The following is a 27252-nucleotide window of genomic DNA, read 5'->3' as shown; positions in this document are numbered from 1 at the left end:
TAGTTTATTGCATCCTTGTCTTGTCTTCAATGGATAGTTGTCTCGTTGGCAATCTTACCTCATCTCCTTATTTTTATACATTTGGCCAAATATATTACTTATGTTTATGACGTCACATTTACATCGCAACTTTGTTTTATTTGCACTTTTAGCCGTCTTACTAAATAACTCTTTTCATTCATCTATAATATATACATGTTTTTAAAATGATTGAAAAATGTTGCCACTTTTGTATTTTCAAAAGGGCCACAGTACCTTATCCCCTGTTTAAGTGTTCATTTGAAAGGCAGGGAAAAGACGACAAAACCAATGTCATACCACAGTGAACATTGAGTTAAACTCAAACTAAAGGATTTTCCTAGATGAACATGCACTTAATGACGACACACAATTAGGTAAAGCAGTTAACACTATAATAGTATGATTATTGTTCTTACATTTACTGGTTCTTTTCGTCAAATCTGATTGAAAATATTTATAGCTAGTTTTATTAGTAATTGAGCCTGACATTCACGTCACTCTTCCTTTAGTATTTAACAATTACTTTTCATAGAAGTTTCATACTATTCCGTAATTTTGATTTTCCTAGGAATTCCAAAAATTTTATTTTACTTCCGTATACAATCTATGACTGCACTTGCCCTCCGTGTCAACGTTAAAAAATCATGTCAAGGATAGAAAAAAAAATTACATGGTTGAGCATAAAAATGTTAATTGAAGGAACTGAATACTTCTGTTTGTAATTTATACGGTTGAAAAGCATTGAACTTACGAACATTTCAAGTATAAAGCGCTCTTGCAAAATTATACAAAATATGGAGGACCTTGCTCTCATTTCGTATTTAATTTAAAAAAACAGCATTTAATTGAATTTCTATAACAATTATCATTTTAACAATGAGAGATCAATTTGCTAATGCTAATTCATATTTGTTTCGGTCTTTTGTTTTGTGTGTGTGTGTGTGTGTGTGTGTGTGAAAAAGGGGATTTTCCATAACGTTCTGTATGCTCAAAACAAAGTTTAGGAAACTTACTGCATCAAAACAAAAGGGATAGAATAGACACAAACATCTAAAGACAAAGTCAAAGTTGCTTAAAGCAGTTGCATACTAAATTTAAGTAGAATTACATATCTTTATAGCTGACAGTTCAAGTCATCATGAAGTGACTAATTAACATTCACATTCAACTGCAAACAACAAAAACATACGTAGAGTAATTTTTATTTAATACAAAAAGTAAATCGTCCAAGATTCTGACCAGTGCACATTTTGTACATGTATATCTGTACCTTATAATATATAAAAATGGTTCCGAGATTCAATTTTCTTGATGCATTGAGGGTGCTGTAAGAATTAAAGCCACTGCAATAGTACACAACAAGTAAATGACTAAGAAGAGTCTATCAAACGCCATCGAGAAGACATTCCACCATTTCTCAACTTCATGTTGGTCATAACTACCATTAACAAATTCATTTATTCTTTTTATGTTGCTCAATATGCTCTCAAGATAACTCAGAACTTGTTTATCTTTATACAAACTATAATCTTCTGTCTTTTGTACGTCTGAGCTGACGGAGTTATGGCGTTCCTGGTACAGTTGGTCCTTGTCATAATCTTTGGCATCCTAGAATAATATAACATTGTTTCACTGTTTAAAGACGGCCTATTAAAGTACATATGTATTCATTCGTACATTAATAATCTCATTATTATAAATATTTAATACTTATATTTTTCATAGTTCAACATAAATCTATTTCGGTGTTGTAGATATTATTCTATAGATAATTACAAATATTTAATGACATAAATTGGTTATTTTTATGTGTTTACTGTTTTCAAAGTTTTGAACTCGGGCGTACGTAACAAAAATCGACTACAATACTTTGTGCATCCAAAATTAAATGTAGACACTCTTCACTACTGTTCTATTTATAAACTGAAAGACTGCTTACTCCCAATGACATAGTGGGTATTCTATAACAATAGTAACAGCAGAAACTAGTTTCCTTTAGAAGATGAAGAAAATTCATTCTTTGTTACAAGATTCACAATAAGAACAATAACAAGTACATCAAAATCACACTAATCAACATTTTATAGTTTGGAGGATTGATATATCAATTGACAATACTTCAATAAGACCATGCTATTATTTTTTAACCGACAAGATAAAATAAACATGAGTGTGATGATACCAATAAGAAAACCAAATGGAAATCGAAAAACAAAAGTTACGTAGCTCACAGAAAAGACGAGTAACAGTCCATAAAACACTATACAGAAAAGACAACAAAAGACAAGCAACAGTATACAATACACTATCCAGAAAAGATGGGAAATGCAAGCATTAGTCTACAAAAAACTATACACAAAGATAGGAAAAGTCCACTAAAACACTATCCAGAAAGTAAAGAAAAGAAAAGCAACAGTCTTCAAGAAAAGAAAAGCAACAGTCCACAAAACACTATCCAGAAAGTATAGGAAAAAACAAGCAATAATCAACAAAACACTACACATAAAGTTAGGAAAATAAACGCAACAGTTTACAAAACACTATAAAGAAAACTAAAGATTTAGTAACAAGATCAGCACCGAAACAATCGAGGGTGGTCTAGAAACACTATACAGAAAGTTAGCAAGATACAAACAACAGTCTACAAACACTACATAAAAAGTTAGAAAGTTAGGAAGATACAAGCAACAGTCTGCGAAACAATACACATAATGATAGGAAAAGACTAGCATCAGTCCACTTCAACTTTATCCAGAAAATATAGGAAAGAACAAGCAATAGTCTACAAAACACAACACAAACAGTAAGGAAAAGACAAGCAACAATCTACAAAACACTACACAGAAAATTAAAGATTTAGTAACAAGATCAGCACCGAAACAATCGAGGGTGGTCTAGAAGGCTGCGCAGTTTTTGCCCCACTAGCGGTATCCATTGTCTTACTTTTGTTACTTGTTGTGTTACTTGTATTACAATTCTAGACATTTTTTTTTATAGAAAAAGAGTAGATTAACCTGTTACCGATAGAAAAGAACAGGCATTGACAAATACAATATCACAACATGAAACACATTAAATAAAGCTAAATTAGCACAAATCAAACAATCTAGTGCTTTGAAAAGCAAAGCAGTTCGTGCTTCACGTGTGTAATTTGTTTTAATTTTCTTTGCATATACATGTATGCTGATAACCTTGTACATAAGAAGAGCAAAAGTTATACAATCCATTGAACCTACAACCAACCGCTTAAGTATAATGGCTTTCAAAAATTTGGCTTTGAGCGTTCCTGGTGAAGGTAAATCAAGAAAAAGCGCCTCGGACGCATGAAATATATAAAGTATTGATTTCATTTTTTCACATACAAAATGTAATGAATACCATGAAATTCACCAGGTTTGGCATTCGTCACACAAAACTTTCGTCTCCTGTGATCAACGTCTAAAACTTTGTTGACAGCTTATGCCATTTAGTAGGTAATTTAAACACTGTAGCCGTAATGGACTAATTATCATAGAGAAAGTGACTTATGTAGATATCGAGTTAAACTGACCAATTGGTTCATTTACTGATAAAGACATGATACTTATTTTTAACTAGTACGAGATGGAATCCACGTAGCTATCATACAAACATGTACATGGTTCCCTGTAAGAAACACGTCTCGTACTAGCAAGTTAATTATAAAAGTTATTACCGTTATATTTAATATTTATATTTTTTCTACATTTGTTGATGGTAATTTATTTTCCAAACACTAATAATTTTCAATTAGTATAAAAATATATATACACTTAAAATAACGGTAATGCCATATATTGAAGACTGAGGTTATAAGCTTTGAAATACTGAATGACAGCGTCTAGAATATAACCATCTGTGTGTAATACCTCTATGTGGGTTTTACAAATATTTATTTTATACTGTTGTATAGAATTCTATTGTTGAAGCCTTTGGGTTGCCCTCTTAAGGTCTTTTGGCAGTTTGTTTCTGTTTCATTGACATATGCCCAGCATTCCATGAAATATCATGGTGAGTTAAAAACATTCAGATGTTCGTAAGAAATGCTTAAACTGTATTGAACTTGTTCTAGCTTATTTCTTCATGTTTAGTCACGTGTATTGTATGTGCAGGTTTGTCATGTACAACACACAATACGAATATAGGGAATCATCAACAAATATGGAACTTATTTTGTTTGCTACTTGTTTATTCACTAAAGATGGCTTGTAGTTACCACCTGAAAACAATACTACATAGTCAAGTATCAACTTACGATTGCATTCGTTGGATGCAAGGAATACTTCCTGAGGTCAATGAAAGTCAGCCTCGTCAGTGGTATAAGGAAATATTTTCTAATGCGCTCACTTAGATGCACGCCATATTTGCCTTTAAAATGTATTCTCAGTACAACTACCGTTAATAAACAGGAAATGGCAACAATCAGCATTGAAAATGTAAAATACAAACCTAAAATACAAAATTAAGTAGAACTGTAATGTACCACTATTCCTGTTTAATATTGTTCATTTGTACAGTTCAAACAAGTTATTCCTACACATTAATACGTGATCCGAACGTAATCTATTGATGCCTTGATATAAATCGCGACCAGCATGAATATCGACAAACAAAGTAATCAGGATAAAAAAAACTATGGTTCTGCTGAATGAGTGAAAATGAACTTTTGGTATTGACAATTTGTGTAAGATGCATTTGCTTTTTAATTAAGGAAAAGGTTTAAGAGTGCATATTAAATATTGACAGAGAAGCCTTTATTTCCCAAGTGAAAGTAACCGCATAGTCGTCAAGTCTCCCATCCTAATGCGGATCTCAAATACAAACATTGTTAAACGGAACAATCCAACACTGTTTTAATAAGTAAACGTACTACACCGTTTTCATTCATCATTTTTATGTGGGTCTAGATGAATTATCTGACTTACGTTTCACACAAATTGGTCAACCAAAAACCACGTCGAGGAAGGATTAATAATATTTAGGCTAAAAAACAAACAAGGTTTTACATCAATACTCAGAAGATTGAGCAACACGAAGCCACTGAAAGCTTTAGTGAAATCAATTGATAAGGGAGAGCTACATGTATCAATAAATGATATACTATTGACATCCTACTCATGTGAAAAAAAAAGGTTTTGATATCTTATAATAGCAGAAAGCATTAGAAATAGGAGCTTCATGTTGATATTTATGTTCCGTTCATGTTACATAAAAATTCGCACGTTTTTAATCATCAAAATGCTGGACTTTTTGATTGCCAACATACTTGTTTAGTTTGGTGGATTGATATTTTAGTAGACATTTAGAATTCCAATCTTCTTGGAGATACATCACATGCTTATTTGAAGTTGTCACATATCACCGAGGATCAAATATGATATTATACGGCATTTTCGATGTTTCCGAATTATTATATCGAACATTGTAGGTCAACTACAAAAAGCGTTATTTATACAAGAATTGTATCCTAGCGGTCATTGAAAGACTGTAAGTTTAGTCTTAGCTTCTACATTATAGAGACCTGGCATATTATAAACCATACTTTACAAGAATAATAAATTAGGAAACTATTTTAAAAATTTGAAATTCTGATAGTCAAAACCAAGTTGTTAGTGTTTCCTTAGAGGGTGTCATACTGCAAATGGACTTCATTAATAAGTCGATGTGAAGAAAAAAAAACCTTTTTGTTCTTAATTTAATGTTAGCATTTTAAATAATTTAATCCAAACTTCAAAGAAATGTTTTGCTGAGTCAATAATATTTGATGCTACTAAGATCTAGTAATTTAAAAATATGATACGCAATTAGCAATTACAAATCATCTGGTCAAAATTTTCAAACCTCGACTATTGATTATGAAGCATTACTGAGACTGATTGCAACACATGCCTCAAAAGCTGAAAAGATATGTTATATATTTAGTTTAGAAAACTTGGACTTATTAAATCGTAATACATAAAAAATAAATGTTATTGCTGTTTTACTCACTTATGAAGGGAAATGAATCGCCAGATGCCGGGATCATATCTAGTATTACTAACTGGAAGACAGCAAGAGACAATAGCACAGTCACTTGTAAACTGATTTTCTCTCCGGAATCTGGTGGCAGCAGAAAACCTAATACTGCTACAAAGGTAATCAACAAGCAAGGAAAAACCACATTGACTATATAAAATAAGGGTTTCCGCTTTAGTTTTAAATGGAACTTCACAGTCGGAAACGGAACTCCGTCGTAAAGTGGCTCGACGCGAGTAATGAACGCATCTCGAAGACGCCATTCGCTATTTTCTATATACGATTGTAGTTCTATTTTGTCAGAGGAATGAGTAACGTTGATGTCCCAGCCATTATAAGCCCATGAACCAAGCGTTAACGAACAAACTTGAAAATCAAATGGAAAGTATCGGATATCTAAAGCACAAACACTGGTGATGAGAGATGGGAAATTGTACTTAATTTCTCCTTCCTGATTCAAGTTAGCTCTGTAATCTTTAAGGCCGGATAAAACAGGTTCAGCACTGAAATATAGCAATACAAAAACAATAGAAAGTTATGTCAATCGTTGACCTAAGACGTGTTTGCTGTTCTGTTGAGACCTTTTTGGGTTTTGTGCTTGAGTTGTTTTTAATTTTTCTTTTTTGCTTTTCAATTATTTTGTCCCTAGCATACATTGTACTTGATCAAGGTTTTACCAGAAATGCGTTTTGAGCGCACAGAAGTAATAACATACGTATTTCATCTAAATTCTTTGTATGCAGCCAAACAAATCATCAGAAATAGTTAAATTGATATACATAGTTCAATTGAACAGAGGTATGAGCTTTTACAAGCTACTTACCTTACCTCAAAATAAAACTGACTGTTTGTCGGATAGGTAAGTGATTACAATATTAGACGAGACATAAAGAGGTGATCCCTTCACCAAAATGTTCATGTGTGATCATTGATAAATTGATTTCTTTTGGTGAGTTGGAAACCAAATTTTGATTTTCTTTGATAAGGAAATTGATCTTTTAATCAAGTGTTTTGAAACACTGACCGCGTAATAACATTTTGTTTTACACTCACTCGTTGTTCAAATTAATCTATTCCTTACTGCCATGTCACGAACGTATCTTGTGTTAGTAGACGAGGATGCTCTGTCTTGCCAAGTTAAACTTTCGAAGAAAGACTTTATCAGTCAAAATAGCGTCAAAGTTTAATCTCTTTATTTTCTAAGAAATATTATTTGATATTAAATATATACTGTCGTTGTCAGTGTACTGTTGTTTGTTAACTTTGTCTTTTTTTCTTTTTAGCCATGTGGCGTTGTCAGTTTATTTTCGACTTGTGAGTTTGGTTGTCCTTTTGGTATCCTTCGCCTCTCTTTTGTAGAAGATTCATAGTGTCAGTTCTATTTACATAGATATTTTGTTGGACGATTGTTGTCTACTTAGTTTTTTCTTGTAATGTGTCCAATTGTGTGTAGTACTGCTAATCGAAACTGTCATTTTCTTGTAATCTTTGATATTCCCTCGATTTTATTACCGTCAGAAAATGTCGTCATCAATTTTACCGAGAAAGAGTACTGTAATACCGACCTCCACAAGAAATGGATGGCAGATGAATGATAAGAGTCAAATGGCAAACCCTTTCAAAATCATGTGACTTATAATTTTATTAATAAATTAATATGGTGATATACTAGTAGACTTGTAACTTTAATGCAAACATTGTCATTTGTGTGATGTTACCAAGACGTCACAAACATTAAATAACATTTTATAATCTGAAAGACTAATGTCTTGTGGGTATATCAAGGTCAGTTACTTAAAAGGGTTAACAATGTGGATTGATCAAACATTCTTTTTATCTTTATAATGCATGTACCTGAAGTCATTGATCATTACTATTGAAACGTGGATAGGACCAATAAATTTAGATAAAATTGCGACTTTTTTTTAAATATCTGATTTTTCTTCCGTTTTTCGATGTTCAGCACTTTTAACCGGCTGTTTCATGCACAATTATCTGTCGTTTTCGCCAATTTTTCATCAATAATGATGTAGTAATTTTTGTTTAGAATAGAAGATAATGATGATTAACAATGTAATAAAACATCATAAAATAATTTTGATTTATAAACGGTGTGTCCTTCGTTGAATTTAAAATTGTGTCACAATAAAATCTGTGTACTTCAATCTAATTATAATATAAACAATCAAAAATATAATTAAGTCGATAAACTGAGAGCATGGAAGTCAATATAATACTTCCATGCTGAGAGGAAATCTTATTTTAATAACAGATAATGACTTAGTTTCAAATGAAACTTAAACAGTTCAAAGTTTCTAAAAATGGTTTGTCATGTTAAATTTAGAATTTAAGAATAGATAAAGAGGTTCACTGACGTTTGTCCACTTTACAATTTACAATGTACAAGCGTGACAAGTTTGGTCTATCAGTACTTCGAAGTGTTCTTCGGCCTGGATTGAGGTGAGTACCTCTCCTGAATTAAGAACAACAACGCGATGCTGGTTTGTTTTCCTTGCCAGATTTTTCTTCGAAAGAACACTATAGAATACCACTTCCACTAACCAATGTAAACATGAGCTCCATTTCTGAAAAAAAAGCTCCGCAACTGCCATTTAAATAAACAAACCTTCATTAAATGTAGTATATGTATAAGAGAATCAGATTTAAAAAGTTCAAAAAAAATTCTTAGTGATTCGTAAATTATTCAACAATTTCTCATTTCCAAATACAGACCGAGAAATAAAGGGGTCAGAAATAAAAACTACAAATCAGTACATAATGATTTGAGTCATGTGTGTCAGGCTTATCGCTTTGTTTGTCTTTTCAAGGATGTAGTTCTATTCGTCTACTTCTCAGTGGATGTGAAAATACTGGTCATGTTTCTCATTAAACTTCTTGGTTCGTCATTATGTAAAATTGAGAATGGAAACGGAGTCAACAACTAGACCAAAGAGCAGAAAACAGTCCAAGGCCACCAATGGGTCTTCAACACAGCGAGAAAATTCCGCACTCGGAGGCGGTCTTCAGCTGGCCCCTAAACAACAATATATACTAGTTCAGCGAAAATGGACGTCATACTAAACTCCGAAACATATAAATACATTTTGGTTATTATATTTAAATATTTCTTATAGATTTATAAATTGGGATTTGAATTGAAATGAAATATGTGACACCTTCACATTTTACATGTTCAGCATTACCATTAAATTATCCGCTGACTACTTCGCATTTGAATTTTAATATGGTCAACAACGTCTTTCATCTACGACGAGTATAAAAAAGTATATCGTCCGATCTTTTTGAATATAGCAATAATAATTGTTTCCATAAGCGCGATAACTGGTGTACAGCGATAAGTATATTAATAACATATAGCTGAGAGGGTGATAGAGCAGACTGTTTACCCGAGAAAACATTGTCAACCGAGGCGAACTGAATGTTCTGTCATTATTGACCTAACTTTTGAATTGAAAGTAATTAACTATGACGTCATGTACATAATAACTTTACAATTGTTAAAAAAACAACAAAAGTACAGCAAGATGTATCTTTTATTTTGCCAGTCTATGAAAAATTTCTGAGGCCAAAACGTAGAACATGAACATTGTCTTTAAAATTATTGATGTATATTCAAATCCTTGTCCTTTGAATTGTCGAACGGATTTTGATTGGTCTGCACGAGAGGGTGACATTCAAAAAATTATCTCCCGCATAGCCATGGGATAATTATCGCCCTCGTATTAGCCAATCAAAATTTGGCAGTTTAACGTGAAGTAAAATAATATAAATTATTACATTGCATTTTTCACATTAGACTCTTTATCGGCACTAGGTCATGATATAAGCCCATGAGTCGAAAGACTCGAGGCGTGATACCATGAACGAGGGCCGATAAATGTTCTGATATGAAAACTGCCTTGTAATGATCTTTGATATACTTCAGCAGAAAAAATACAGACAAGAACTATTAAAAAAGTTGTCTTTCTTGAAACTTTACTCCGCAACCATTTTTTAAAATTCTTAAATTACTTGCAGTTTTCTGCCTGTATTTCTCTTTTACATAGACTCAACAGGTGGCACGGTAGTATTTACATTCCGGAATTTAGGTTGCTCTTTTGACGTGTACCCTACTAAAGTCAATGTATCTGAACACTGTGATTGGACAAAATAACTCAGTATCTACTGAAAATACTTTCCCAAGTTGAGGGATGAATCAGGTGAAGAAAAATATAAAATAATTCTACATACAGGTGAAAATTTTGTATTCACTGCATGATAAAAGACCAAAAAGCACTAGTGGCCTTAGGTTTATAAAGATAGAAGAAAAAGTATACGGTCATCATACATATTTAAAATTTATTTCTGAATATTAAAATGAAAGTACTTCAGTTAACTGTGTATTTAGGTCCTTGGGTAGTATTAGAAAGTGGTGAAAATTTTAAATAGGCTATGGGCCAGGAAATGATACCGTGCACCTAAACTGGTATATGTATGATGAACACTAAATTAATTAAGGTATTTTTGTACCTATTCAATTTGTAAACTTATTAATAAAAAATTGATTTAGGGCAACTAGAATAAGAACACCCTTTATATTCCACCCCTGTGAGTGAAAATTGCTAGCAAATTTTGCCTGATCTGTGGGTAATTATGTAATAATTTACCTGGAAAAGTAGAACTGTATAATTTTAATGTAAATTGCAATAGAAATTTCATTTTAAATGCTCGCTGTATCTTTTTGCAGTGTCTGACACATGTGTAACCACTGGAATTTGAGACACGACATATTTTAGTTGTCTGTTCATCCTATAGTTTTCACCCAAATAAATAAAGTTAGAGTAAAATTTCATTTGTTTTTCACACAAGTACTGCTATACTAGATTTCTTCAGGTTTAATTTGTAATTCTGTGGTAACCTGACACCAGTATGAGCCTTCTTTGGACCAGTTAGTGGTGAAGGAGTCCTTGCTTATTCAATAAGCCCCAATATTTAGCTGAAATAAAGTTAGTATTAGGGGTTTCTTTACATAGGTAAGACAATTTTATTTGGCAAAGAATGTGGTTACCATTGTTTGTCAGATTGATTAGATATTTTCTATGCAAATGTTATGAATTGTTTTAATTTTATGAACCTGAAAAGCACAAAAAAGGTAAATAGATTATGTAAGGGGGCACAATTTAAGTTAATGCAAACATAGAAAGGGACACACACCCAACTTAGAGATGTATTATAGTACATGCATTGTCAAAAGATTTTAAAATAATTGTTTATTGCCGTCTGAAGAATCTTGTTACCGGTATGTGGCCTACATAACCTGGAAATGTTTAAAGGAATGTAAGGTATGCTGTAAAATGTGGAATGGACTTTACTGTCTTTTTTTCATGATTTGAAACTTATACTGTTTCTTTCAGTCAGATTGACTAGAAATAGAGTTGGCAATCCAAAAGTTCCTTCTGAATCACCACGCTTTAACTCTATGCTGATTTGAAAAATCATACATTGGTTTTTGTTCACTCTTTAAGTAAAAGTGATAAGATGAAAAAATAGTGAACATCTACCTGCCGAGGTAGGGGTATAAATGTTTGGTTGTTTGTTTGTTTGTAAGAAATAAGTGCAGACTAAGATTCTTTACTGTGATATGTTTCCAAGTAAGAAGACTAGTGTATGCATCATAGGTGTCATGACTGGTTTCAAGTTTGTGATATCTTTGTCAAGCGGGCACGGTAGTATTTACATATCGGAGTTTAGTTTGCTCTTTTGTGTACCCTTCTTAAGTCAAAGAAAATGATTTTTTTTTAAATTTTAAAAATTTTGTATTCACTGCATGTTAAAAGATATAAAAGCACTAGTGGTCTTAGGTTTATAAAGATAGCAGACGGTAAAAGTAAGCGGTCAACATTCATATTCCAATTTATTTCTGAAGGGGACAATAACGGAAAGACATTTGATAACATTCCGGAAGCGTTAATAAAAGTTCGATTATCAGCCCGCTGAGGAAGTTCTTGGGAATCTGGTTGATAACGTAATATTCCTTTCGTAGCCTTTCATTACTTCAAATGTTATTGTAGTTTAAAATTTAAGTAATATTTCATAAAAGTAAAGGATAAGATTTGGTAAAGCGTATTCATGTCATCCTGGTTTGCTAACTTTTAATTGCAAATTTATAAAAACATAAGGTGTTTTGCTGTTTTAACGGTTATAGTTTATTTATTCTACCTTTAAATTTTTATAAGGAATGCCAAATTCCACTATGAAATTAAGGGAAATATGCAAAAAAATGTTTAAAGAAATTCTATCTATTTCATCACCTTTGTTCATATATATTTTGGCGGAGGTCGACACGGGAGCAGTCTTATAACGAGGAAATTTTAATGTAAGGAAAACAGGACTAAGGAATATGGTGACAATATACGTTTTTGGTTATGGTTATAAAGCAAAGTAGCACTATGTCCTTGGTCCGGTCTGTCAACACTGGACATATACATGTATGTCCTTTGCTAGGCTTGCCAACACTTGTTTTATAGAATTATATACTTATTGTTGTCAAACGGTTACGGTAAGTCAGATACATTTTAAATCATTTTAAGGAAATATACTAATTATGTGTTTTGTTCAAATTTTGCCAAGGAAATCTGCAGCTGTTTTTTTTTTTACCAAAGTAGTATAGTAATTTTTTTACTATACCCAGGTCTCATTAGCGACCACGTGGTCAACTATGATACGGATTTATTAATTTATTAATTTTATATTTTTAACGATTACTTTTATAATTCTTAATGTAGGATTCATCTCCATGGACATAGCTGATTTATTTATATATCTTGTACCATTATTAATTCGTAATGAACAGACTTCCAAATTAACAAACTTTTGAAAAATCTAAATGTTTATCTGAGCAAAAAAAATATTTGACACTGTGGAAATGAATCAGGAATTTAAAATAAGTGTAAAATTTTCAACTTCAGTAACTCTATCTCTTTTAATGACAGGACGTGACTGATATAATTTTAATTAATGTCCTTTTTTAATACATTCACGCCGAGTTTTTGTTCGAATCTATACTCGGAGGAGATAATGTAATTTGGTAAATATTATATGACATTTTCCCCACAACAAATAACAACAAATATTTCCCTTGATATATATTGTAATGTTAAAATCTGTTCCAGTTATCAGTAATATTACTTAACGTAATGATAACTTTGATAAGAATTTTTTATTCGCCGACTACAATAAACAAAAAATGATAAACTCCTACTGAAATAAGGAGATAGTCAACTATTAATTTATTTTCATTTCAAATAAAAGAAACTTAATTTACAAAATAACAGTTGTGTCCCTGGCGTAATTATTTCAGAAAAAGATTGCAATTTTCATCACATAGGCAAGTTCCATCGTACTCAAGTCTTTGCACGGATAGATACTCCGATTTAACAAATCTACAAAGTTAATAGGCTAAACTTAACCGTACAAGTCTTTTCATTATCCATCCATCCAATCCATACTTACACAAATGTACATAAATAGATAGAATACATACACACACGAACCGTAATTGTAACTAGTTAATACTTAATAGTATAAAGTCGCCGAAAGTATGCATACATCAATTTTTCTATTCCTGCCCTTACCAAATGTATGTAATTTATCATCCCGGAAAAGATTAATATACAATTATAAAAAAGTAATTTTACTGATGAACGTTATGTATCATTGATGATTAATTGATTAAATTTGTTTGTGTTTACGCTTCAGCAGTACTAAAAAACCCTGCATTGCTTGTACCCCGGTATGCATGATTAACGGGTATCATAAATAAGAGGGAAATGTATACTTACTTATCGTACAAGGTAATGTCTGGCACCCATACAGTATTATATGGTACTACGAATCCAGTTATATTCCCGAAGTTCGGAGCATACCAATTTAGTCTACAATCTGACCATTTCTATATATATAAAAAAAAAAACAATTGATGTGTTTAATTCTCTTTTCTGTTTATAACTTTTGTCTGATACACAATAAGTACATTATTACACAATGTGGTCAACTATGTATCTTCAAAATTAAGTTGGTACGTTTACATGTATTTTAATACATTTGATTTCGTTTAATTAAATAGAGGAGGTGATTGTGGTGTTTATATGTACACTCTGTTTTTACTTATTCGTCGTGGTTTTTGTTCGCCTCTTGATAAATTACAATATTTCGTACATACCATTCTTATCCAAACGTTCAGTTTGATAATTTGTTGAGGCTCATCCTAAAAAATATCAATGTGTATTAAATACGATACATTATATTTTTTTGAATATTTAATGATCAATTTTAACTGTTGACTTGGCTACCAATACTATAGCCCTGTTATTCTTTTGCAAATATTGAAACAATATATTTTCATTGACTCAGTCTTAATAACTTGCTTTTATTATTTTTTACATCCCAGTGGCACAATTATAGAATATTTGACTAATATTGTAAAAAAAATAATCACACCCTCATCTTGTGGTCTCAGTGGGAAATGAATAAAAACGAAAGAAAATTCACTCTTCTTAAGGTAGCACGGTAGTATTTGCATTCCAGAATTTAGGTTGCTCTTTTGTGTACCCTACTTAGGTCAATGTATCTGAACAGTGTGATTGGACTAAAAATACAGTATCAACTGAACATACTTTCCCAAACTGAGGGATGAATCAGGTGTAGAAAAATATGAAATAATTTTACATACAGGTGAAAATGAATTTTTGAGAATTTTTTTAAATTTTGTATTCACTGCATGATAAAAGACCTAAAAGCACTAGTGGCCTTAGGTTTTTAAAAATAGCAAAAAAAGTAAACGGTCATGATACATATTCAAATTTATTTCTGATTAGTATGATGAAAGTACTTCAGTTAACTGTGTATGTAGAATTTTTCGCAGTGCTAGAAAGAGGTGAAAATCCTAAAAAGGCTATCATTATCCCTTATGGGCCAGGAAATACTACCGTGCCACCTTAACTAGGATATATATGTTTACACAAAATCAATAAAGGTATTTTTTTTACCTATGCAATTTGTAAGTTTATCAATAAAAAGGTGATTAAGAGCAACTAGAATAAAAACAGCCCTTAAATTTCACCCCTGGGAGTGAAAATTGCTGATTCAGCAAATTTTGCCTGATCTGTGGGTAATAATGTTAAAATTTACCTAGAAAGTAAAATTTCTTTATTTTTAAGTAACTTGCAATACATTTTTAATTATAAAGTTTCGTTTTAACTTTTCGCAGTGTCTGACACTTGTGCAACAACTGGAATTTGAGACGCGACATATTTTAGTTGCCTGTACGTCCTATAATTTTCACCGTAATAAATAAAGTGCATAATTTTTAATTTTTTTCCACACAAGTACAGCTATACTAGTTTTCTTCAGGTTTAATTTGTAGTTCTGTGGTAACATGACACCAGTTAAGAGCTTTTTTGGAACTAGTAAGTGGTTAAGGGGTCCTTACTTATTCATTTAGCCCTCATATTTAGCTGAAATAGAGATAGCATTAGGGGTTTCTTTATATTGGCAAGACAATTTTTTGGACAAAGAATGTGATTATGATTGTATATCAGCAAGATTAAATAGTTTATTCATTTTCCATGCAAATGTCATTAATTTATTTGATTTTCTGACCCTGAAAAGCACAATAAAGCTAAATTGATTATGTAAGGGGACATAATTTAACTGAATGCATACATGAGAAATAGACAATGAGTCAACTTAAAGATATATTCTAGTACATGTATTGTCAAAAAGATCTTTGAATAATAGTAAACTGCCATCTAAAGAGTCTTGTTATATTGCCTTCATAATCTGGAAATGCTTAAAGGAATGTAAGGCATGCTGTAAAATGTGGAATGGACTTTACTATCATTTTTCATGATTTGGTGCTTAAACTGTTTCTTTCAGTCAGATTAACTATAAATAGAGTTGGCAATCCAATAATTCCTCCTGAATCACTATGGTTTACTTCTGTGTTGATTTGAAACAACATATATTTGGGTTTTGTTCACTCCTTAAGTAAAAATGTTCAGATGAAAAAAAAGTGAAAATCTGCCAGCTGGGGTAGGGGTATACTTTTTAATTTTTTTTTGGTAAGAAATAAGTGAAGACTAGTATTCTTTATTGTAATATGTTTCCTAGTAAGAAGTCTATGCATCATAGGTGTCATGACTGATTTCAAGTTTGTAATGTCTTGGTTAAGGTAGCACGGTAGTATTTGCATTCCAGAATTTAGGTTGCTCTTTTGTGTACCCTACTTAGGTCAATGTATCTGAACAGTGTGATTGGACTAAAAATACAGTATCAACTGAACATACTTTCCCAAACTGAGGGATGAATCAGGTGTAGAAAAATATGAAATAATTTTACATACAGGTGAAAATGAATTTTTGAGAATTTTTTTAAATTTTGTATTCACTGCATGATAAAAGACCTAAAAGCACTAGTGGCCTTAGGTTTTTAAAAATAGCAAAAAAAGTAAACGGTCATGATACATATTCAAATTTATTTCTGATTAGTATGATGAAAGTACTTCAGTTAACTGTGTATGTAGAATTTTTCGCAGTGCTAGAAAGAGGTGAAAATCCTAAAAAGGCTATCATTATCCCTTATGGGCCAGGAAATACTACCGTGCCACCTTAACTAGGATATATATGTTTACACAAAATCAATAAAGGTATTTTTTTTACCTATGCAATTTGTAAGTTTATCAATAAAAAGGTGATTAAGAGCAACTAGAATAAAAACAGCCCTTAAATTTCACCCCTGGGAGTGAAAATTGCTGATTCAGCAAATTTTGCCTGATCTGTGGGTAATAATGTTAAAATTTACCTAGAAAGTAAAATTTCTTTATTTTTAAGTAACTTGCAATACATTTTTAATTATAAAGTTTCGTTTTAACTTTTCGCAGTGTCTGACACTTGTGCAACAACTGGAATTTGAGACGCGACATATTTTAGTTGCCTGTACGTCCTATAATTTTCACCGTAATAAATAAAGTGCATAATTTTTAATTTTTTTCCACACAAGTACAGCTATACTAGTTTTCTTCAGGTTTAATTTGTAGTTCTGTGGTAACATGACACCAGTTAAGAGCTTTTTTGGAACTAGTAAGTGGTTAAGGGGTCCTTACTTATTCATTTAGCCCTCATATTTAGCTGAAATAGAGATAGCATTAGGGGTTTCTTTATATTGGCAAGACAATTTTTTGGACAAAGAATGTGATTATGATTGTATATCAGCAAGATTAAATAGTTTATTCATTTTCCATGCAAATGTCATTAATTTATTTGATTTTCTGACCCTGAAAAGCACAATAAAGCTAAATTGATTATGTAAGGGGACATAATTTAACTGAATGCATACATGAGAAATAGACAATGAGTCAACTTAAAGATATATTCTAGTACATGTATTGTCAAAAAGATCTTTGAATAATAGTAAACTGCCATCTAAAGAGTCTTGTTATATTGCCTTCATAATCTGGAAATGCTTAAAGGAATGTAAGGCATGCTGTAAAATGTGGAATGGACTTTACTATCATTTTTCATGATTTGGTGCTTAAACTGTTTCTTTCAGTCAGATTAACTATAAATAGAGTTGGCAATCCAATAATTCCTCCTGAATCACTATGGTTTACTTCTGTGTTGATTTGAAACAACATATATTTGGGTTTTGTTCACTCCTTAAGTAAAAATGTTTAGATGAAAAAAAAGTGAAAATCTGCCAGCTGGGGTAGGGGTATACTTTTTAATTTTTTTTTGGTAAGAAATAAGTGAAGACTAGTAGTCTTTATTGTAATATGTTTCCTAGTAAGAAGTCTATGCATCATAGGTGTCATGACTGATTTCAAGTTTGTAATGTCTTGGTTAAGGTAGCACGGTAGTATTTGCATTCCAGAATTTAGGTTGCTCTTTTGTGTACCCTACTTAGGTCAATGTATCTGAACAGTGTGATTGGACTAAAAATACAGTATCAACTGAACATACTTTCCCAAACTGAGGGATGAATCAGGTGTAGAAAAATATGAAATAATTTTACATACAGGTGAAAATGAATTTTTGAGAATTTTTTTAAATTTTGTATTCACTGCATGATAAAAGACCTAAAAGCACTAGTGGCCTTAGGTTTTTAAAAATAGCAAAAAAAGTAAACGGTCATGATACATATTCAAATTTATTTCTGATTAGTATGATGAAAGTACTTCAGTTAACTGTGTATGTAGAATTTTTCGCAGTGCTAGAAAGAGGTGAAAATCCTAAAAAGGCTATCATTATCCCTTATGGGCCAGGAAATACTACCGTGCCACCTTATGATAGAATCGAGGAAGTCAATAATAAAACAAAGCCGGTGACGACACTGATCAAAAGTTATTTCTGAACAAGAATGTGTCCATAGTACACGGATGCCCCACTCGCACTATCATTTTCTATGTTCATTATTACCCAGTCACGTCGGTATTTGGGGCGTTAAATCCGAAGCCTAATGTAGCCGTGACAATCCTTTCACGTTGAAATCCCTTTACAATAAATATTTAAGGGGTCCGTAGCCTACTAGGTGGTCTGCTGCAAAGATAAATTTTCTGCCCATCTAAGGATACAGCAGGCGGCCCTACACAGGTGTTATTTCCTTTAAAAAATGATCTTGAATATAGTCAGCCGGTAATTGCAAATGGGCTGTTTTTTGCATTAGTTTTCCCTTACTCAATAGAAATGGATGGTTAGAAACGTTGATGACAAATATAATTTGATAATGAACTGTTTAGTCTCAGAAAACATGATTTAATTATGAGTTGTAATTGGCTTTATTTCGGCGCTTTGTGTCTACTGTTTTTATGTTATTTGATTTTGTGCCTCGATCTTCAAGTTTGAGTTAAGCCAAATGCTCTGGATTTTTACAGTTTGTTCTTGTGTTGTTACACGACGGTCCCAGGTTAGGGGATGGTTAAGCTCTCACAAAAATTGTTTGATTCAGCCACATTCTTTATGTGCCTGTCACAAGTCAGGAGCCTGTAGTTCAGTGGTTGTCGTTGGTTAATGTCTGTTTTATTTGTTTTTGTAAATTGGGTTGTTATAAATAAGGCCGTTAGATTTCTCGTTTGAATTGTTTCACACTTTTCATGTCGGGGTCTTATAGCTGAATATACGGTGGGTTGTGCGTTTTGTCTCATTATTGAAGGCCGTACGGTTGCCTATAATTGCTTACATTCACTTTGAACTCTAGTGGATAGTTGTCTCGTTGGCAATCATACCACATGTCCTGATTCTTATAATGGATGGTTTCATTGTGTTAAGTAATGGTGTGTTGCTGTCGCATTCGCGTTCACCTATTTTTTCGAACAGATTGACATTATAAATGTGATCACATACCTTCAAAAGTTTAGATGTGAAAAAAATACTAATTATTTATATCATTTTCCTTAACTATTTTAAATAATTAATGCATAAAAAAGCAATATTTGCTCGTATATTTGTCTGTTGATAATATTACAACATTTTCATGAATATTTCATTCGCTAGTCAAGGAATTAAGTAGGATACAAGTCATCAATCTGGAATTAACATTAATCAAATTTGTTTATGCCATGATTATTTGATTATTTTCCAAAATCCTATTAATATAATATTTAATTTGTACCTGGTGGTATTATTGTACCCACAATTTATTGATTCCCATTCATTTGAGATGTGCAGGTGGTAAAAGTCTGCTATGTTGATTTGTTTCCATATAATGCCTTTTGGGCTTTGGTTATGATTGTAGTAGTAACAAATTTAAGACTGACTTTCCACAGCCCCCGCTCCTCAATGTACATGTTTAACATGAAAGCCTAAACATCATTGCTATATCAGGTTAAGATGTGTTTTCTGCTGTGATCATTTCATATAATTGTACTCAGGTTCAAAAACTCTGTCGCCTTGAACTCTCGCCCTTATGTCTATGTTAAACATGTTCAAATTGGTGATGATAATAATGGATGGCTGCTTAATGTCCAGCAGGGAAATTAAATGCGTATTCAGGGCAAGAACATGTTAATGTAAAATGAATATTAACCCTGTTTTGTACCAGACCGACACGCCGAGCCTGATTTTTAAAGTGCTAGTTCACAAGGTAACAGTCCACAGGAAGACATGTCACCCTACCCAGACACATTTTTCTGACTCCGCGCCGACCAGTCTTTGCTCTTACTCCTTAATACCGCGTGCTTAACGGAGAAGCAGCAAATACCAATTTGAAAGTCTGCGGTTTGACCTTGCCGGGTTTCGAACCCTTGACCTCCAGCAAAAAATGGTCTATAGTTATACAAGTGTCCATTTTAGTACAATGTTTCCTTCTTTGACAGTTATCTTTATTCAATGCAATTTTTTTTACAGAATCGAGCGTATTAGTTATATTTAGCAGACAAGTACAATAGAATATATTCATAGCAGGGGTTTATGGTCGATCCCGTTTCTGTCTAAAGTCTATAATATAGACACTGACTTAATATGAACACCATACACATATCATGCTAAGAGTAACTTCTCATTTGTTTGATTATCAGAAAACTTAATACAGAGTTAAAATATTTCGTTTTGCCACCTGAATTAAAAAAATAGCACTACCTCAGAACGCAGTTCAAACACGCACCTGTTGACTAGGATTGTTTCATCCCAGGAAACAGCCATTCATTAAGGCGGGTTAAGTACAAACATGACGCAATGCAATAGATTTTCCATAACTGTCACTTCGATTCTGCATTCTGATGTTTGATTTGCTTTGTTTGGGTGCATTAACTTTGCACATTCGTAAGAGAAAATAGATTAATTGTCGTGAGGTTATTGTGAATGGCATAATTTCTGTTTGTTTTCTGTATTAATTATTTCATACCAAACCCCTGATTTGAATTAATATGACCGATGAATTATTCAGAATTATTTTACAATATTGTTAATTGTGTCACTTACAATGTCTATGATTTGTCTGAGGGACATGTATAGATCAACGGTTGTTGTATCATTAGCTTGGCATTGTGGTCTAACAGCCTCTTTGTAACCAGTAAACAATGAGTCTGCTAAGTTATCGATCATGTGACCTTTTGCACCTGTAAATTATACAATAGTCGCATTCATACTTAATGGATAATGTTAAGTAATGAGATCTCTTACGAGTAGACAGATTTTGAAAACTTTTACGTAAGAATACAATGAGAAAGATGTAAATTTAACGGGGAAAAACGTGTACAAATAGAAAACACTAACAAAAACAAATACTTCTAAGGGCTTACATGTATGAAATTCCAACAAAAAATGTGTTTCTTAAATTTCTTGAAAAAAAGGGGGGCTACATATAATGGTCTATAATGTGTACACTTTAAGGTAGAAATATGATGTAATAGAAAGTCGTAAGATTGTCGCAACTGGAACCGTATTTGGTTGCAAAGTCGAAACAACTAACAATGGATGGTAAAAGAAAATTAAAAAAAAACAACTTTTAAAATTATAACAATAGTTGTTCATGCACTTGTATGGCATGATTTTGTTTTCGGAAAAGAAGCTTATTTCATACAAGAAAATTACTCGTTAATGAGATTTACGTATGAGAATTATATTATTTAGACCAAGTACATAATATTATCTTCCTTTTTTGTCAATATATATAAGAATAATGCATTATTAATCATGATACAAATATACGACTGTTTATTGATAGTCCGATGTTTTCCCATGGCAACGAGTTTGGTGTCGTAACATTGTTTATAATGACATTTTATTATATAATCATTACATACGATAATTATTGTCTCTTCAGTGATGCTCGAGTACAAAATATTTGATAGTACAAAACCCAATACAAACGTTGAAGAGCCGATGAATAAAAAGGACAAAGAGTAAAGGCAAACTCGGATAACGGTGCAAGTTTTTAAGAAGCCACATTAGCCTATAATGATCTAAAATTCAATTTTCAACTGCATTTAGGAAAAAATTAACAGGTTTTGAAATCGTTGAATATGAAGACATAATCAAGGTTGTTTTATTGACATGTGTTGATAAGAGCGATCTTAGAGGTCGCCAAAAACGGACAACGATAATATTAATCAAAGTACTGAAGTAATGAACATCGGATGACCTCAAGTTCTGGTGGATGGTCACAAACACTTGTCTCAGAAAAAAAAATCATATTTCTATACCTGAAAGTTAGGTTAAGGTGGATGATGAATAAAATGACAGGGAATTCAATCTCACCGTAATAATTATTATATTGTAGTGATATAATCAATTGTTATCAGTTTACCCTGGTTTGTTGTTATATATTATATTAATATTTGTATAACAGTTATATACATAGCAGATCATCTTAATAACTCTACAGGCAAATTTTCATCCATTTATATGTCAATCTATTCTGCTATTCTTATGATAGTGCAGTACAAGTTCATGGTGGACACTCTTCTGTAATAATTCGTTTTTCTAATAGATTGGATTTGAGAAGGCATTTATATTTTCCTGCTTTTGTTGCAAAACGTTCTCGAGATATTCTTCCGCATGCTTTAACACAAATTTTCGGTATGATGATTTGTTATTGATATATATATATATATATATATTTCTCACGAGAAAACATTTTCATATCATTTATCTATTATGTTCTTAAAAATTATTTTCATGAATATTTATTGATGAAATTAATATATAACAAGCGATAAGGAATGTTATTTTGCAATCGATAATATCCGCGTAATTATACGAAATACGTTCGGTTATCAGTCAAAAGGCAAGGACATTTCTGCGGCAACATAACATCGGTATGACCTCTCAAGGTCACATTCGATGTAAAAACTGATGTTTTCCTCCTCTTCCTTACGATATTTGAAGTTTTACAAATGAAGAAGCACATTCATAAGTATAATATGCCCCCGTCACACTAGGCCAGACCATGAAGATCTCACTACGATCTATAAAAAAATAAGATCGCCGTGAGATCGTTGTATGGTCGCTTTGAATATTCAATATTTCATAGTTTTCACGTTCATACAACGGCCTTGCTATGATCCTGAAAAGATTCTTCTGCGATTCCGCTACGATAGTAACACGTTCTAGTTACGATCTTGTCACGCTCTTGCTACCTTACCACGACTTACACGATCTCAATACGAGTCTACTACGATCGAACCACGACACCACTTCGTTTCCACTACGTTGTCACTGCGCTCTTCGTTTGATCACGTGTGTCCATGGTTAAACTACAAGTAGAAGTTATTACTTCCGTTTTTTTTTTCTTCATATCAACAGAATGAGGTTGTGCAATTATCGTGGCTAGGACGGAAAAGATTCTTCTGCGATTCCGCTACGATAGTAACACGTTCTAGTTACGATCTTGTCACGCTCTTGCTACGTCTAATAAGACCTTACCATGACTTACACGATCTCAATACGAGTCTACTACGATCGAACCACGACACCACTTCGTTTCCACTACGTTGTCACTGCGCTCTTCGTTTGATCACGTGTGTCCATGGTTAAACTACAAGTAGAAGTTATTACTTCCGGTTTTTTTTTCTTCATATCAACAGAATGAGGTTGTGCAATTATCGTGGCTAGGACGTAGCAGTATCGTAGTATGGTCGTACTAAGGACGGCAATCGCGTAGAAACAGCGCGTACTATTGTCTTCCTCATCGCAGTATAATTACATATCAATATCGTTGTAGAAGCGTTATAAAGACGTAGTAAAATCGGGATAGTCGCAGTGAAATCTTAGTAATGTCGCAGCGAAATCTTTTCCGTTGGCTTCCCGATTGCACCACGTTTCCAATACGATGCTTCTACGCCCATCCCGATCTTACTACGTCCTTACTACGACCTTTCGACGATTCTACTACGACTAGTTTTGGTCACGACTGCCGCTGACTTCGAATGGTTTCAGCATGTTCAAAGTTGGTCGTGGACCTCCACGATCATAAAGACCTTGGCACGTCCTTACCACGACCACCACGATCTTACTACGACTTCCAAATTTTTTCATAATTTCTGAGGTCGTAGCGGGATCGTGGTCCTAGTGTGATGGGGTTATATCTTTAAGATCAAGCCGGTCTTGTGTATTTAAAGGCATTTTAATAAAAAGTAGTGCCGGGCAATAAACACGACTAAACTGACATAAATAATATCCAAGGGTGTGGAATACGCACAAATATAGTAAGAGGTCACTTGATTCATTTCTTCTGTAAAAAAAAAACCAACGGGATGACCACTGATCTGAACAAAGAAATTATTTGGAAATCGGGGTCAAAGCTAGCTAAGGAATCTACAGCTGTTGTCGCCCAAGTTAACAAAATTTTCAGAAAAAAAAAAGAACACGCTCCAGACAGGTTTTATGAAGTCTCATCATGATATTTAATTAAAATCGGCAGTTTTTGTCAGAATATATGAAAGGCGTTTTAAAATCGTATTTATTAATATTTCGCTCAAATTAATTAAAATTATTTTAGTCATTAAAAATAGAAGTCCCTTCAAATTTCATTTCAGCAAAACGGAAATGTTCCTAGCAATAACAGTATCATCTTTAAACAAATTCCTATGACGGTATTTCTGAAAATTGTAATTTAGTGAAAAAAAGTTTTAGCGTGTTTTTGTTACATGAACTCTATAGATTTAGAGATCTTTTTTAATAATTTTAAATGGTTGAGTCTCAGGACTTAAATCCATACATAATTCCATACAAATCCGAAATATCACTCAATTACGTATTATACTTCGTCTTAAACCACAACTTTATGAGGTAAAATAATCAGTGGAAAGTACAAATGTATATCATGGAAAAACACTCTTCACAATAGAACAACAATAGGGAGCATACAACTAAAACATGGGATAAACCTATACCTTGATCTTTAACCAAACATTTTATTAGAGTCCTAATCCAGATCCAGTTGTAAAAGATAGGGAGGAGTAAGATACTGATATATTTGAGACAAATCCAATAAAATATTAAAAGATAACAAGTATATCAAAGGATTGACGCTTGTACTGCTGTTCATCGTCGTAGGTTCTTGTTGCTCAGTATAGTTTTCTGTGTAGTGTTCTGTAGACTGTAATTACTATTTTCTTTCTTTTCGGGTTTATTTTTTCCTTTTTTTGCAATAGTGTAGTCTGTTTCTCTTTGACTTACGAATTTTTATTTTCGCTTTGCTATATTCAGCCTCTATTTTAGTAGTTGTAGGAATGTTTACAACAATAATCTAATACCTCATACTTTACAATAATGATTGTAAGAACTCTTACTTTATTGCAATGATCTTAGGACCTCATAAAGTTTAAAAGCTGTTTCATAAATGTGCACTGGCAACGTGCATGCATAATAAGAAAGTCATTAGAAATTCGAAGAGACTTCCTTTTGAACCCCCTCCATTGACGTATAACATGTACACAAACACAAAGATGATGTTCAAAATGAAGCCGTGCTGATCGCCATTTATTTTCCTTAATATGTATGATGCATTTTCCATTGCATTTTAAACACCGATTAATAAAACAAAGTTTCGTATTTTTCAATCACACAGAAGTAAAAGAAACATTTTTTCTAAATATTCACTATATATATTTTAAAGCAACCACAATGTATGTTAAACAGAGAATGAAAACAACAGTCGTATATTAATTTTTGCTTACTAATGGCTATCCCCAAGTTCGATGAATGTTCCAAGTTGATATCAGGAAAAGTAAACGCATTGATATAAAACCATAAATATAGTAGATGTAGGGTTTAACCTTCTTGTTGACACTTAAAGAATTATCTGAACGTTCATGAGAAGTATATCGAACTATTACTAACAATAAGAAGAAAAAAATATATGTTTTCCTTACCTTGCCATTGAAGGAGCAGGAATACCAACACCAACCACACCTTACACGTTACCATCATGATTAAACGACTTCGGAAAAAGAAATTAGTGAATCAATCATTTTATTTACATGTCAATCTATATAAAAGCGTCATGGCATCCTAAATAGCTAATGGTCTGAAAGTGAATAGATCTGATCTGTGATCAATTGAATACTATCTTTATTTAGATTTAAAGCTTGCTCATGTAAATACTGGCAATATATTAATAATCAATTATTTTACATTCATAATAATCATTCAAATCAAAAGGCTACTGTGCAAACGGATACCTTACTCATAGAAATACAATTTGAATCTATTGACTTTTAGATTTCCGTAAGAGTATTTACACAATCTGATTAGATACAGATAATGGGTTCAAGATTTGCTTTCAAAGCTAAGAATCTCAAAACGGTCCATTCTACTTTCTGTTATAAAGACCTTTCAGGATCCTCTGGTTTGTCATAATGATACACATCTTCAAAAAAATGAAGGCTGAGGTTTTATTGGCTGATGTAATTAATTCCAAAACAGAAAGTAAAACGGAGTGTTGTCAGATCCTTGAAAGCTTGAAGACAGGGTCTGTATTTTAATCAGATTGAGCGTTTACGTCGCACAAGAAATTGTCGCATTGTTGAAAAAGGAAAATATGTCTTTCCTTAGATCCTCAGAATTGCCGATCAGTAACTGTATATATAATTTGATTGGTAAAACTACAAATCTACATAATGAAACATTTTGCAAAGTTTTTATCAGTAATCTAAAGCAGGAAAATGAATTAAATATTTAGCCCATGGAATTGTAAAATTTTCCATTCTTTCAAAATTCTGCTTAGTTTATTGATAAATGAATAGAATTATAGTTATTGTAGTGCAGAAATGTTATTTGTTATGTCACTGAGACATTCTGATTGTTACAATTGATTACAATTGCCATTATTCAGGGTATTTGCATGTAATTTAATAAATAAGCTATGCTTTAAAAAATAGACATCAGTTCACAAATGCCATGTTAAATAACATGTATTGCTAAAAAAGACTTATTGTTCATGCTAAAAAAAAATGCATTGTGTTTCAATTGCTTTATAGCATGGGTTAAATGTATGTCAGACACGATGAGAACAGTAAATGTGAATAAACTTGATGATGGAACATTTTGCAAGTTTTTATAGAATCTAAAGCAGGAATAGGAAGAAAATATTAATCCCTTGGAATTGTACAATTTTCCGTTCTTTCGAAACTCTGGTTAGTTTATTGATAAATGAATAGAATTATTATAGTCATTGCAGTAAAGAAATGTTATTTGTTATGTT

The 27252-nt window shown here is 32.4% G+C and overlaps 1 protein-coding gene across 1 annotated transcript; it reads right to left on the bottom strand.

Annotated features, from left to right (window-relative positions):
* Window positions 1-1209: 1209 nt before the first annotated feature.
* LOC127735732 (neuronal acetylcholine receptor subunit beta-3-like) lies at window positions 1210-26053 on the bottom strand. Its single transcript, XM_052246015.1, has 7 exons — window positions 25922-26053; window positions 21027-21163; window positions 14276-14320; window positions 13896-14005; window positions 6028-6557; window positions 4295-4488; window positions 1210-1629 (listed from the first exon to the last, which is right to left on the bottom strand). Exons 1-7 carry the CDS (start codon window positions 25977-25979, stop codon window positions 1321-1323), a joined length of 1383 nt encoding a protein of 460 aa, XP_052101975.1. The 5' UTR covers window positions 25980-26053; the 3' UTR covers window positions 1210-1320.
* Between the last annotated feature and the right edge of the window lie 1199 nt (window positions 26054-27252).

Source organism: Mytilus californianus, unplaced genomic scaffold (genome assembly GCF_021869535.1).
Source record: "Mytilus californianus isolate M0D057914Y unplaced genomic scaffold, xbMytCali1.0.p SCAF_3, whole genome shotgun sequence".
NCBI lineage: Eukaryota > Metazoa > Mollusca > Bivalvia > Mytilida > Mytilidae > Mytilus > Mytilus californianus.
Note: the sequence above shows the minus strand (reverse complement) of the source record. Positions and strands in the feature narration are given on the sequence as shown.